The following is a 13,935-nucleotide window of genomic DNA, read 5'->3' on the forward strand; positions in this document are numbered from 1 at the left end:
ACTCTGTACTTGTGTTGCATGGGCTTCTCACTGCAGTGGCTTCTCTTGATGCAGAGCATGGGCTCCAGGGAGCACAGCTTTGGTGATGGCAGCACATGGCCTCAGCAGTTGCAGCTCCCAGGCTCTGGAGCACAGGCTCTAGTTATGGCCCATGGGCTTAGTTGTCCCATGGCATTTGGAATATTTCTGGACCAGGGATCAAATCCATGTTCCCTGCACTGGCAGGTGGATTCTTCCTTACTGAGCCACGAGGGAAGTCCTGAAAGTGTGACTTTTAACAGTGCTATAACATTCTGTTAAATTAATGTAGTTTAATTTATGACCAACAAAGGTCTGTCTAGTCGAAGCCATAATTTTTCCAGTAGTCATGTATGGATGTGCGAGTTGGACTATAAAGAAATCTGAGCACTGAAGAATTGATGCTTTTGAACTGTGGTGTTAGAGAAGACTCTTGAGAGTCCCTTGGACTGCAAGGAGATCCAACCAATTCATCCTAAAGATCAGTCCTAGGTGTTCTTCGGAAGGGCTCATTTGAAACACCTGATGTTGGGAAAGATTGAAGGCAGGAGGAGAAGGGGATGACAGAGGATGAGATGGTTGGATGGCATCACCGACTCGATGGACATGAGTTTGAATAAACTCCAGGAGTTGGCGATGGACAGGGAGGGCTGGCCTGCTGCAGTCCATGGGGTCACAAAGAGTCGGACACGACTGAGTGACTGAACTAACTGAACTGAGGTGAATTTATGGCCTTATTGTTTTTATTCAATTGTGGCAAGACAATCTCCATCAGTAGTGTGGCAAATCCTGAGATGCCAGGCTATGGGCAGAACTTTCCAAAACACGGTCACACTGCCCCTTCTCTGCCCAGCAGGGGGAGGGACCTGGAGCTGGCCAGCGCGTTACTTTGCAATGCTCCAGCCAGTAGGAAATGGACTTGCTCCAGGACAAGGGGGATGGGGTGGGAAGCCAAGGGTCGTGAAGTCCAGAGAGCCACCCGCATGCCCAAACCCTGCTCTCAGGCTCTGCCCGGTACTGCTGGCTGAGTGAGCAGGCTCTTTAGAATCCATTTAGAAGTGGATCTGGGGGAGTTAGCTCTTCTCATGGACAAATACTGTAATGGAGCCGCAGCTGGTCTTAGCAGTTTCAGAGAAAAGCCATTAATAGCCTTTTGGGGAGAAATCAATTCCATGCCATACTTAGGAGGGAATTCAAGGTCAATTATAGGAATTTGAACTCATCTTTAAAAAAAGAGAAAAGAAACCCATGCTCAGAAACACTGTCCCAGCCCCATGTTCTTTATTCCTACACAAGCACCACTCTCTGCCAGCCTGGGGTCTCCACGCGTCATTTGTTTGAGATTAAAGCTCCGTGCGGCCACAGTGTCCCAGGCCCGTGACAACAAGGAACATGAAACCGAGGCTGGAAGGAGATGCTCCAGGCCACGGAGGTGGGGGCTGACCTTGCTCTGCGCTCTCCCCAGCCCCGCCCCCACCCTAGCAGAGCACTTATTTTCCAGACAGGATACCACCAACATGGTGATGGCTCAGCTGAGGCCACCTCACAGGGTGGCTCAGCAGGATCCATCTCACATGAGTGGCGAACCCTCCCAGGGTCCACTATCAGCCCTTAACCTGGGGAACAATCCACCCGCCCACGACAATGAGACAATCAAATTGTGGGGCGGGGGCTTGAGAAACGATCTCCCACTAGCAAGTTAGGGGCTCTGTTCTCATTCTCGTCAAGGCCACTCTTTTTTTAAAGCTCTAAAAAAAAAATGTGTTACAAACTAAGTTTTAAAACCAGGAAACTTAGTTGAGAGAAAAATAATAATTATTCGTCATTTATCCCACCACCCTGAAACGGCCACTATTCTTAAATTGATGCATTTCTTCCAGGCGTTTTTCTACATTCCCTTTTCACATTTGATGAATCAATATGTGTTTCTTGAGAGAGGTTGGACCTATTATATATATTTACACTACTATGTATAAATTTAAATTTATACATAATTTTATATTTTTCATATATTACTGTATGCATGTTCAGTTGTGTCCAACTCTTTGCAACCCCATGGACTATACCCCACCAGGCTCCTCCAACCATGGGATTCTCCAGGCAAGAATACTGGAGTGGGTTGCCATTTCCTTCTCCAGGGGATCTTCCCAACCCAAGAATCATATACTAATAGATTAAGAATAGTTTTCTGAGTCACTAAAGCTTTTTTGAAAATATGATTCTTAAATGCACCATAACATTCTATTAAATGACTATAGTCTAATTTGTGTCCTTGCTGCTGCTGCTGCTGCTAAGTCGCTTCAGTCGTGTCAGATTCTGTGCGACCCCAGAGACGGCAGCCCACCGGGCTCCCCCATCCCTGGGATTCTCCAGGCAAGAACACTGGACTGGGTTGCCATTCCCTTCTCCAATGCATGAAAGTGAAAAGTGAAAGTGAAGTTGCTCAGTAGTGTCCGACTCTAGCGACCCCATGGACTGAAGCCACCAGGCTCCTCTGTCCATGGGATTTTCCAGGCAAGAGTACTGGAGTGGGGTGCCATCACCTTTGTGTTGTTTTTTTCCATTGTTTGCTCTTATCCACTTATATTCTTCAATGAAATTTCTGTCTGACTTTAATTACTTCCTTAGGAACGGTCGCTAGAGGTAGAAATGCTGGTTACAGAGGTGGCCATTTAAAGTTCTTGATTCCTATCCTCAAACTACTTTCCAGAAGGCTGGTTCCAACTGAGGGTTCAGCGGCCTTGAAGGGGACCCTCTGCTGAGGCTGCTGTGTGACTTCCAGCGGATATATTTCCTCTTGGCAGCAGCTTCTGCCCCAGCTAAAGGGCAGCGCATGTGTGCAGCCCTCGGGTTGGGGGTGGTGGCGGGGAAGGCAGAGTGGCAGGTGAGGGGCTGGGCTCCCATCACTGCAGGGGTGAGGGGTGCGGCCTCACGCTCTCTGCTCTACTTCCCCACACTCCCAAGGGGGCATCAGGTCTCTGACGCCCCTCACCGGACAACTGCGAGGATCACATGCCACCGCAGACTGGATGCTTCATCTCTTCCTTCACCCTGTCTCCCGTGCACCTCGTAACACTTCTTTCACCACCATCGGTGGGTATTTAAAGCCCCATTTTGTGCCCACTGCCAGCCAATGTGGCCTGTGCACTTTGGGGGATGTGGAAGGGCGTGTATGAGACAGGGCTCCGCCCACCAATCTCTCTGGGTCCCATGGCCCAGGGTCCTTTACAAGTAGGGGTTTGTAGGCATGAGTGTTAATCCAGGACCAAGAATGATAACTGAGGCCAAGAAGTTCCTGTGCAGGGCTGGGAGAGGGCTGTCTGGCACATAGGCCAATGCACCGCTGGACTGCTCAGCTCTGAAGGTTGCCATGAGGCACGTGAGCTGTTCTAGAGGGTCCAGTGGTGGGCACAGGGCTGAGGAGCTGATCCCATGGCCTGGGTCACAAACAGGGTGAGGGGTTTCATCAGTGATCCAGAGGACGGTCTGTGTGCCTCCTTCTCCCGAGAACTCAGCAGGTTGAGCTGGCAGGGGGCACAGCTGTGGGAGTGGGGTAGTGGAGGGTCACACTGGTGGGAGGAGCAGGAGGTGAGCTCATTAGGAGCTGAGAGGAGAGGGGTGGCGCACAGACCTCCCCAGCAGGGATGCGCCTGCAGGGAGCAGTCGAAGAAAGGACCAGAAGAGGGACCATGTTTAAAGTGCGTGCTATCTGATGTTCACAGCCCAGCAAAGGTTCCATCATAATCCATGAAGGCTTTTAAATCTGACTCAGAAAAGAGCACATCGGGTAGGGAGTGGGGCCAGCAATAGAAGTTGTCGGGAGAGCATCCCCAGGCCCCCAAGTCTTCATCATGACTCTCATAACCGAGGGGGATGGTGGTACCCAATGGACACAAACGTGGTCAGGCTTGCTGCATCTGACCCCCGAGCTGCCCTGGGCTCTTGGGCTACGATGAAGGGAGACGGCACAGGATGACCTACAAACCAGCATGGGAACATCCATACCTCAGACAGGGCTTCTTTTCCGACGGGCTGCCCTCGGGGAGATGTGGGTGTGAGCCCCAGAGGTCGGGCAGGTCCACTTTGTTCATTCACCCCCTGGCCGGAGGCCTCTTTTTCTTCCAAGCATTTGCTCAGTGGCTGCTGAAAGCCACCCCCCAGCAGCTGGGGCAGCGGGTCCTCTTCGATGGAGATGATCCTGCGGAGTGGCTGGGTGAGTGGTCCTCCGGGCCCCGGCTCCTCTTCTGTAAGGGGGCACCCACTCAGGCCCAGGGAGCTTCTCCGCCTCTGGATGCCAAATACATCCTCCTCCTCCTCTGACTGGCTGTTTGCAGTGGGGGGGGGGGTGGAAAGAGAGGGGACAATATCATAACATGTATATGCGTGGAGGCTGGGGGCTGCCCGACGGCTTCTGTGACAGACAGTTGAGGAAGCACATGCTTTGGGGGCAGAGAGGAGCTAGGAACGGGAAAAGCAGACCCCGCATTCTCTAGCTCATTCACTGAACGTCTTTACGATGAAGGTGGGATGAAGATGATGATAAAGGCGAAGGTGGTGAAGGGGATGATAAAGCGATGAAGTTGGTAAAGGTGAAGATGATGGTGGCTCCAGGTGTTAAGCTAATGACACGCTCCTTGCTCTCAAGGAGCACTTGGCTCAGGAGTCTAGGGCCATCCCAACACACTCACCATACCGGTCCAGCCTGTGGCAGGTGCCGCGGAGGAAAAGGAAAGCTGTGAAGAAGGAGCATAACAGATGCAGAAACAAAACCTCCTGGGTCAACCGTTGGCGGCCTTCGCCCAGGTCCGACACCAGCCCTTCTCAGCCGCACGTCCCCAAGTCAGACGCCAACTCTCCAGGCCGGTTTCCCTGCCTGGCTGCCCTGCCCACCTCCCTGATAAGCTGGTGCACAAACCCGACCCATTAGGGAAGCGGCCCTCAGGGAGGCAGGTGAGGGGGTCGCTGCTCTGGGGAGGGGGCCCCAGCACAGCAGGCATCCACCGGCTCGGGGCTGGCGAGGAAGCCAGGCAGGGCCCTCCACCCGCTTCTTCTCCCTTTCTCCTGAGAGTCTGGAGTGAGCGGCCTCGGATGGTCTGAGCATCCAGAAGCAGGAGAAGCAGGAGGTGGAGCACTCCGGTGCTGGACGTGGGGTCAGTGCGAGGGCTGTGTCCTCGAGGCTTGAGAGCAAAGGCCCCCCGGGGCCACTGTCAGCAAGTCAACCTGAGGACGGTTTTACGGGAAGGGACTTGAGCCCAAAGGCGAAACACACACACGAGGAGAAGAGAAAATGGAGCAGGAAGCAGTGGTGAGGCGACAGGGCCAAAGGACACAGAATATGCTGGACGGAGAAGCCCCTTCACTTTGCTCCCCGGCTTCTAGCATTTCTGGCTCCTAAGGACCAACAGCAGAAAGAAAAAGAAAAAAAATGTGTGTATCACTGTTCTGAAGTGGGACGATTCTGAAAGAGAAATGGGGATGCAGCACTTGCTCACAGAAGTGCTGACTTAGTTTGGTCCCCTGGTATAAAACAAAGGATTTGTAGGAATTCAGGGATGCTTAGATTTACTGATAAAATCAGTTTTTCACAGAAACTGACTGTCACCTTTTCAACAAATTTCTCCTACATTCTAATGAGCCTACTAAGTGCTCACCCACTTCAGCACACAGTGTTCCTATCTGCTTTGTCTCTGCCTGCACACTCATGTACACGTGAGCATATGTGAGCAACATGCATGCACGCACATGTATTCACCAACCCACACACACACTCACACACACACTCACTCACACATACTCTTTCTCTCTCACACACACACACATACACAGGCAGAGCATGGCTTTTTAAAGTCCCTGCAACCAGGAAAGAAATGGCCACTGAAATGATCCTAAAATGAAATGACCCTAAAATGAATTGTTTCTTGGCGAAAGCTTCTCCCTGGGGAATTTTCAAGCACTGTTACACTCTGGAGTATCATCAGTACAGCATGACTAAGTTCCTCTTTGCTTTTGCCATCAAACGCTATGTGTGAGCAGCGGAGAACAGGCACCTCTGCCAAAGTCTATGGGAATTCAGAGTTCTTGATATTGATTATTTGTCAATTAATGTCTGTTTCCTCCTCTCAACTATACGTTCCTTGAAAACAGAGATGGGGTCTATTTTTTTGACCCCTGTACCCCAGCACACAGCCTTGTGTCCTGCACACAGCAGGTACTCAATAACGGATATTAAGGGCAGGACTCATGCCTAATCGATCTTTGGAGGCTTCCTAGAACTCAAAGAATGTCTGGTATGCAGTAAGCAATCAGGCAGTGCTTGTTGAGAGCATATATTCGGTTCCGAGGAACCAAGAGAACAATTACTGCAGGAATTTGGCTCCCATGTTGCATCTCATCGTTCAGCTGTTTAGAAAAGGAATTGATGATGATCAAGTTCAAGATTTTGACAGATCAGTGGACTGACATCCCCAGGTCACCTCCACTTTGCATATTTTTTTATTTCATGCTTGCTGTCCTCAGGCTCTCCCAGATGAGCGAGTTCACACAATCACTCCTGGGTTTGGTACCTGAGGATCTGACTGTCTCTGCCTCTCTGTGGCCATCATGGGCGTGGAGTACGTGATCCATAGAAAAGAGGGCAGGGGACCACCTTGCCTCTCTCCAGGAGCAATGGGCCACTCCTCTGGGGACTCAAGTTCTGTCCAGAAGCAACCAAGCACATTATCACATTATCTCTGAGTTAATTAACTATGAATTATTGAAAGGAGTCTGTGAATTACAAACCCCATGCTTATCTGCAAAGGAATTAACGGTTGGAGACTCCATGAAGTATGTGAAGTGTTAGTTGCTAAGTCTTGTCTGACTCTTTGTGACCTCGTGAACTATAGCCTACCAGGCTCCTCCATCCATGGAATTCTCTAGGCAATAATACTGGAGTGGGTAGGGATTCACTTCTCCAGGTGATCTTCCTGACCCAGGGATCAAACCCAGGCCTTCTGCACTGAAGGCAGATTCTTTACCATCTGAAACATTAGGAAAGCCCACAGAGATTCCATACTCCACTATAATTACCCTTCAGACTCACACAGTCCAGTGTCTGGAAGACTGGAGCATCCTTCTGCCCGACAGACCGCAGAGCCCTGCCTGGCATTCCTGCCCTTCCCGTTGCTGACCCGTCTTCCTCCCACCCTCTCTGTCTCTGGGCTGATTTGCAGCCGCTCTTCAGCACCCCCTGCAGGAACACTGCAGGCTGGGGCAGCCCAGGACCTGTCCTGGGACTCACCCTGCACCTTGACATCAGAGCAAGAAGGCACATGTCCTTCAAGATTCAACAAAAGTGCACGTGGCTGACCCCAGGCTTCCCGCCAGGGCCAAGTGCAATCAGCATGCGCTCAGAGCCTACTCCCAACCCTGCAAGGCCAAGGAACAGATAACAGGTAAGCAAAGTGGGATGGCTTACCTTCTGAGCATCCCTGTGCCGTCCACGTATTTGCCGATCACAGAGCCAGATCGCTGCTTCCATCTTGCTGTGGGAGCAGCTGTGTTTGCCCTGGCCGCCTTGTCTTTCTGGAGAAACACAGAATGCTCTCAGATCCTCGCCAGCTGATTCGTCCCAGTGCTTGAGCAGACAAGGGCTCAAGCCTCATAGATAAGGCTTGAAATAAACCCCTAAAGGAAGAAAGTGATGGCCTGGGCTCCTTGCTAGCCTTTATCCACTTTCCTTTCGCTGTCATCTCTCAGCAGAATTCCTTCACCTCCTGTCTAATAATCTAATCGAAGGAACCAGTTTAGAGCCCCAGGGTCTGGGAGGTTACCCTTCACAGGATTAGTGATCATTTGCAAGAGGATAAATAGGTTCAGTTCAGTTCAATTGCTCAGTCGTGTCCAACTCTTTGCAACCCCATGGATTGCAGCATGCCAGGCTCCCTGTCCATCACCAACTCCTGGAGTGTGTTCAAACCCATGTCCGTCAAGTCAGTGATACCATCCAACCATCTCATCCTCTATCGTCCCCTTCTCCTCCCGTCTTCTATCTTTCCCAGCATCAGGGTCTTTACCAATGGGTCAGTTCTTCGCATCAGGTGGCCAAAGTATTGGATTTTCAGCTTCAGCATCAGTCCTTCCAATGAATATTCAGGACTAATTTCCTTTAGGATGGACTAGTTGGATCTCCTTGCAGTCCAAGGGACTCCCAAGAGTCTTCTGCAACATCACAGTTCAAAAGCATCAGTTTTTCAGTGCTCAGCTTCCTTTGCAGTCCAACTGTCAAATCCATACATGACTACTGAAAAAACCATAGCTTTGACTAGATGGACCTTTGTTGGTAAAGTAATATCTCTGCTTTTTAATATGCTATCTAGGTTGGTCATAGCTTTTCTTCCAAGGAGCAAGTGTCTTTTAATTTCATGGCTGCAGTCACCATCTGCAGTGATTTTGGAGCCCCCCCAAAAAGTCTCTCAGTGTTCCCATTGTTTCCCCATCTATTTGCCATGAAGTAATGGGACCAGATGCCATGATCTTCATTTTTTGAATGTTGAGTTTTAAGCCAGCTTTTTCACTCTCCTCTTTCACTTTCATCAAGAGGCTCTTCAGTTCTTCATTTTCTGCCATAAGGGTGGTGTAATCTGTGTATCTGAGATTATTGATATTTCTCCCGGCAATCTTGATTCCAGATTGTGCTTCATCCAGCCCAGAATTTTGCATGATGTACTCTGCATTTAAGTTAATTAAGCAGGGTGACAATATACAGCCTTGACATACTCCTTTTCCCATGGAAACCGTCTGTTGTTCCATGTCTGGTTCTAACTGCTGCTTCTTGACCTGCATACAGATTTCTCAGGAGGCAGGTAAGATGGTCTGGTATTCCCGTCTCTTGAAGAATTTTCCATAGTTTGTTATGATCCACACAAAGTCTTTGGCATGGTCAATAAAGTTGAAGTAGATGTTTTTCTGGAACTCTCTTGCTTTTTTGATGATCCAGTGGATGTTGGCAATTTGATCTCTGGTTCCTCTGCCTTTTCTAAATCCAGCTTGAACATCTGGAAGTCCATGGTTCACATACTGTTGAAGCCTGGCTTGGAAAATTTTGAGCATAACTATACTAGTGTGTGAGATGAGTACAACTGTGTGGCAGTTTGAGCATTCTTTGGCATTGCCTTTCTTTGGGATTGGAATGAAAACTGACCTTTTTCAGTCCTGTGGCCACTGCTGAGTGTTCCAAATTTGCTAGCATATTGAGTGCAGCATTTTCACAGCATCATCTTTAAGGATTTGAAAAAGCTCAACTGGAATTCCATCACTTCCACTAGCTTTGTTCATAGTGATGCTTCCTAAGGCCCACTTGACTTCTCATTCCAGGATGTCTGGCTCTAGGTGAGTGATCACACCATCGTGGTTATCCGGGTCATGAGGAGCTAAATGTAGGATGCACAGAAAAGACTCTGTGCGTCGTTTAGTCACACACACTCTTCCGTGGAGCTTCAGTCCCTCTTAGTTTCCAAAGCCCCAGACGCTGCTGTTGTCCAGCTGCTCAGCCGTGTCTCTTTGTGACCCTTGGACTGCAGCACACTAGGCCTCCCTGTCCTGCATTGTTTCCTGAGGTTTGCTCAACCTCATGCTCATTGAGTCGGTGATGCCATCCAGCCATCTCATCCTCTGTCATCCCCTTCTCCTTCTGCCCTCAATCTTTCCCAGCATCAGGGTCTTTTCCAGCGAGTCAGCTCTTCACATCAGGTGGAGCTTCAGCTTCAGCATCAGTCCTTCCATTGAATTTTCAGGGTTGATTTTCTTTAGCATTGACTGGTTTGATCTCCTTGCTGTCCAAGGGACTCTCAAGACTGTTGTCCAGCACCACAGTTTGAAAGCATCAGTTCTTCAGTGCTCAGCCTTACGGACCAGCTCTCACATTGGTACATGACTACTGGAAAAACCATGTGAAGTGAAAGTCACTCAGTCATGTCCAACTCTTTGCAACCCCACAGCCTCTACAGTCCATGGAATTCTCCAGGCCAGAATACTGGAGTGGGTAGCTGTTCTCTTCTCCAGGGGATCTTCCCAACCCCAGGGATCAAACCCAGGTCTCTTGCATTGCAGACAGATTCTTTACCAGCTGAGCCACCAGGGAAGCCCTGGAAAAACCATAGCTTTGACTATATGGACCTTTGTCGACAAAGTGATGTCTCTGCTTTTTAATATGCCATCTAGGTTTGTCGTAGATTTCCTTCCAGAGAGTAGGATCATTTAGCCCAGTGCCCTGCCCACAGCTACGAAGCTAGAACAGAGTATTTCAGATCTTTTGTGGAAGCAGGCTAGGTGAGATAATTTCTCACGTGTCCTCAGTGAAGAGCCTGGTGGAGTTGGGGGCTTGCACCCCCCTCTCCAGGGCTCCCTAACAGATGTCTTCCAGATGAGAGGGACTCAGATCACAGAAGAGTCTCTCATTAATCAGCCAGTCCCATGGTTCCGAGTGATCTTTAATGACAGAAGGAGGGGTAGCCATGCTCCCAGGGCCCCAGAAGGTATGGCTGTGATTCCACATAAATCTTTAACTATTATCCGGCATGAACATGATTTTATCCTCTTTTTTCTATTCCCCATGAAGGTTCTCAATTCCATTCCCTACTCGAAACAGAGTAAGTTTGGCAGGGGAAGGGAAGCAAGGTCAAGGGATTAGGGTGACATTTGGTAGGAAGTTTTAAAATAAATTCATTGTTACTTCTAAAACAATTATAACCATTATCACCATCAAACAAACATGTGTGGGCTTAAGCCTTGCTCTGATAGTACACATAGGTGGGCGGCAGAGACGTGCTGCCGCCAGCTGGGAACAGAAGAGAGACGGTTATGTGCAAGGTCCCCAAGGGGTTTGCAGCTACAAACCAGCTTCGACCAAATGAGGGGCAAGCTAGCTGCCACATGCTGCCTCATTTAGGGAATTAACAGCTGAGGGGCTAGCACAAGACCTCCTTTTCCAAGAGGTTTTCACACACACAAAAACAATCCCTATACACTACCACGTGTAAAATAGCTAGTGGTGTTGGTGGTGTTTAGTTGCTCAGTCGTGTCTGACTCTGTGCGACCCCATGGACTGTAGCCCACCAGGCTCCTCTGTCCATGAGATCTCCCAGGGAAGAATACTGGAGTGAGTTGCCATTTCCTTCTCCAGGGGATCTTCCCGACCGGGGGATCAAATCCATGTCTCCTGCATTGGCAGGGGGGTTCTTTACCACTGAGCCACCAGGGAAGTCCAAAATAGCTACTATAAGCTGCTATATGACACAAGGAGCCCAGCCTGCTGCTCTGTGACCACCCAGAGGAATGGGACGGGGGGACGGGAGGGAGGCTCACTAGGGAGGGAATATACAGGTAGTTATGGTTGATTTGCATTGCTTACAGCAGAAACCAACACAACATTATATCCCCCAACTAAATACAAAAAAAAACAAAAAGCCCTACAAAATGGAAAAAAAGAAGAATTCCCTTTCCTCCTGTGATCACTGGGGTAGTGGTCCAAGGAGGCTAACAATTTACCCAAGATCACACATGAAATTCACGATGGATAATCCTGGTAGAATGTTACATGGATCCATCCTGTCCCCCTTTTTCTTCCCTTCAGAGCATCCAACAGCTACTGTCTAAGGGGAGGATGATAGGAGACCCTGAAAGCCTAGATTCTGCTTAGTGCATTCGCAAATGAAAATCTTCATGTAAATAAAGGATTTTTGTGTTATTTGGGAAAGTATGTAGGTTTAGAGGAGCAGTGGTCCCCATAGGATTAAAAAATTGTATATAAAATCAACTATGTAGATGATGAAATATACATTTTAATTCTCTCTATGACAGTCTAAAATGTAAAATTTTCATCAAGACATCAAAATCTTAATGAAGAAAAAAACAGAACATTTTGGTTTAAAAGTGATGGCAACATTTCAACTCATCGTTTCTACATTCAAAAAGTGAGGGACCCTCCCAGGTATTCCAGTCCCGTGATGCTAAAAGAAAAGTAACACAATGTGACCCTATAGGTCACCCTGAACCTTTACTACTTTTGCCACCATCCTGCCCACATGAAGGTGCAGCCAGACCCCAAGCCACGGGACCTTCTTGGACCAGTCCCAGCACAGCCTGGCTGCCACTGGACCCCAGTCCTTGTCTTCCCCCTGCTGCTCGGAGGGGGCACCGCCCACTTACCTGGAAACGTATGTCCTGTTCATCCCGGAGATGCTTGTTCCTTTCCCTGCAGATGGAAAGGGGAATCTGTTCAAACATGGGGCCTGCGGTCGACAGATCCACAGCACTGGTTTGACGGTCAGATGGGTGCAGAGGACGGCTGTGTATGGAAGGCCCGGGGAGGGGAGGGTGTGGACCTGCTTTCCTTAGGGATGGTGGCTAAGGGCAGAGGGTGACTGTGTCTAAGTCAGGTCAGAGGCAGGGGGACAGAATGGCCCTTTGGCCATTGGCCTTAGAGCCATCTGGCATCAAAGCTCCCCTCAGCTGGTTGGGGGGCCAGGTGAGGCACAGAGAGGCTCCAGGCTGGGACTCTGAACAGACGCTGGTGGTGGCTTAGTCGCTAAGTCGTGTCCGACTCTTGCAACCCCATGGACTGTAGCCCACCAGGCTCCTCTGTCCATGAGATTCTCCAGGCAAGAACACTGGAGTGGGTTGCCATTTCCTTCTCCAGGGCATCTTCCCAACCCAGGAATCGAACCCGGGTCTCCTGCATTGTAGGCAGATTCTTTCCCAACTGAGCTGTAAGGGAAACCCTCGTCTCCATTAAAAAGACCCATAAATGTTGGCAGAGCAGTGCCTTGTCAGCCTCCCCTGCTCACTCACACTGTATCTGCCCTTGTATTTTTTCAAAGTACAAATAGCAAAAAGGGGAAAATCCCAACCCAGCGTGTTCCTGTGCATCTTGTTCTCTGCCTTCATTAAATCCTTCCTGAGAATCCAGACCTCCTCTCACACCCGTGAGAACTTGGCCACCTAAGAAAATCTCTTCCATCTTCCCAGGCTTTTGAATCACATCTTAAGTGAAGAAATCTGAGATGCATTCTCTTTGAAGAATTTTTCCATTTGGTGGCATCAAAGACGCCAGACACAGTGACCTTACCTCACTTTCAAATTAAAAAAAAAAACAAAAAACTAAACTAAAAACCTTAATAAAGTAGCCGATTCAAACCTGCTTGCAATTTAAAAAATTAGAACCCAAATTTAATCACCATTTCCCAAAAGGTGTTTTGTGGGCAGCAGGTTAAGTAACTTAGAAACCTCAGAGGCAAAATTGAAAATTCCATCTTTCCCCACACCTGGTTGGGTATGGTCATTTGGGGGGAGTTTTTTGAGAGTATTCCAAACCAAATCAAACCAGTGAGCTTTGAATTTATAGTAAGCTTGATAGGCTGGGACAACTCCTATCTTGCTGCCTTGTTTGTGATGTTCAACCAGTTCAGTTTTCTCCTACCTGAGCAAGTACCATGCCAGGCACGCAGAAGAGTGGGGCAATGCCCGTCTGCAGAGGTACAAACTGGAGAGGGGGGTGGGCACCTGTGTAAATGGACCAAACATGGCGGAGAGGTGGTATTCAGCCGTCCAACAGGATGTCGGGGACCAAGGGAATGAGGGTGCTCTCTCAGCAGACAGGTGAGACTCTGGAGGCGGGGGCGCCCTTCTGGGCTCTGGGATGAGCTCACACCTCAGGAAATCCAGCTGCTTCAGGAGCCCCGACTTCTCCCGCTGCAGACTCTCGGTGACGCGGTACACTTCCCTGAGAGGGTGCAAGAGGGCAGTGATGAGTGACCACACCAGGTGGCGCACTACCAGGGCGCGAGGCGGTGATGAAGTCAGACCCTGGAGATGGTACCCGGGCTGGTCCTCCACTGGAGAGCAGGGCCTCGTGCAAGGGCTTATACCAGGATCAGCGAG

General features: G+C 49.5%; 1 protein-coding gene across 5 annotated transcripts in view; it reads right to left on the reverse strand.

Moving 5' to 3' along the window:
* CRACR2A (calcium release activated channel regulator 2A) overlaps positions 1–13,935 on the reverse strand; it is a 158,424-nt gene that overhangs the window by 27,623 nt on the left and 116,866 nt on the right. For 4 of the 5 annotated variants that reach the window (XM_027541053.1, XM_027541054.1, XM_027541052.1 and 1 more), the window contains 4 exons: positions 13,706–13,777; positions 12,205–12,250; positions 7,475–7,581; positions 4,024–4,342 (listed from right to left, as the gene is read on the reverse strand). In XM_027541053.1, coding sequence (XP_027396854.1) covers positions 4,024–4,342; positions 7,475–7,581; positions 12,205–12,250; positions 13,706–13,777 — 544 coding nt within the window. The other variant, XM_027541055.1, reaches the window with a different exon arrangement.

This window comes from Bos indicus x Bos taurus, chromosome 5 (genome assembly GCF_003369695.1).
Source record: "Bos indicus x Bos taurus breed Angus x Brahman F1 hybrid chromosome 5, Bos_hybrid_MaternalHap_v2.0, whole genome shotgun sequence".
Lineage (NCBI taxonomy): Eukaryota > Metazoa > Chordata > Mammalia > Artiodactyla > Bovidae > Bos > Bos indicus x Bos taurus.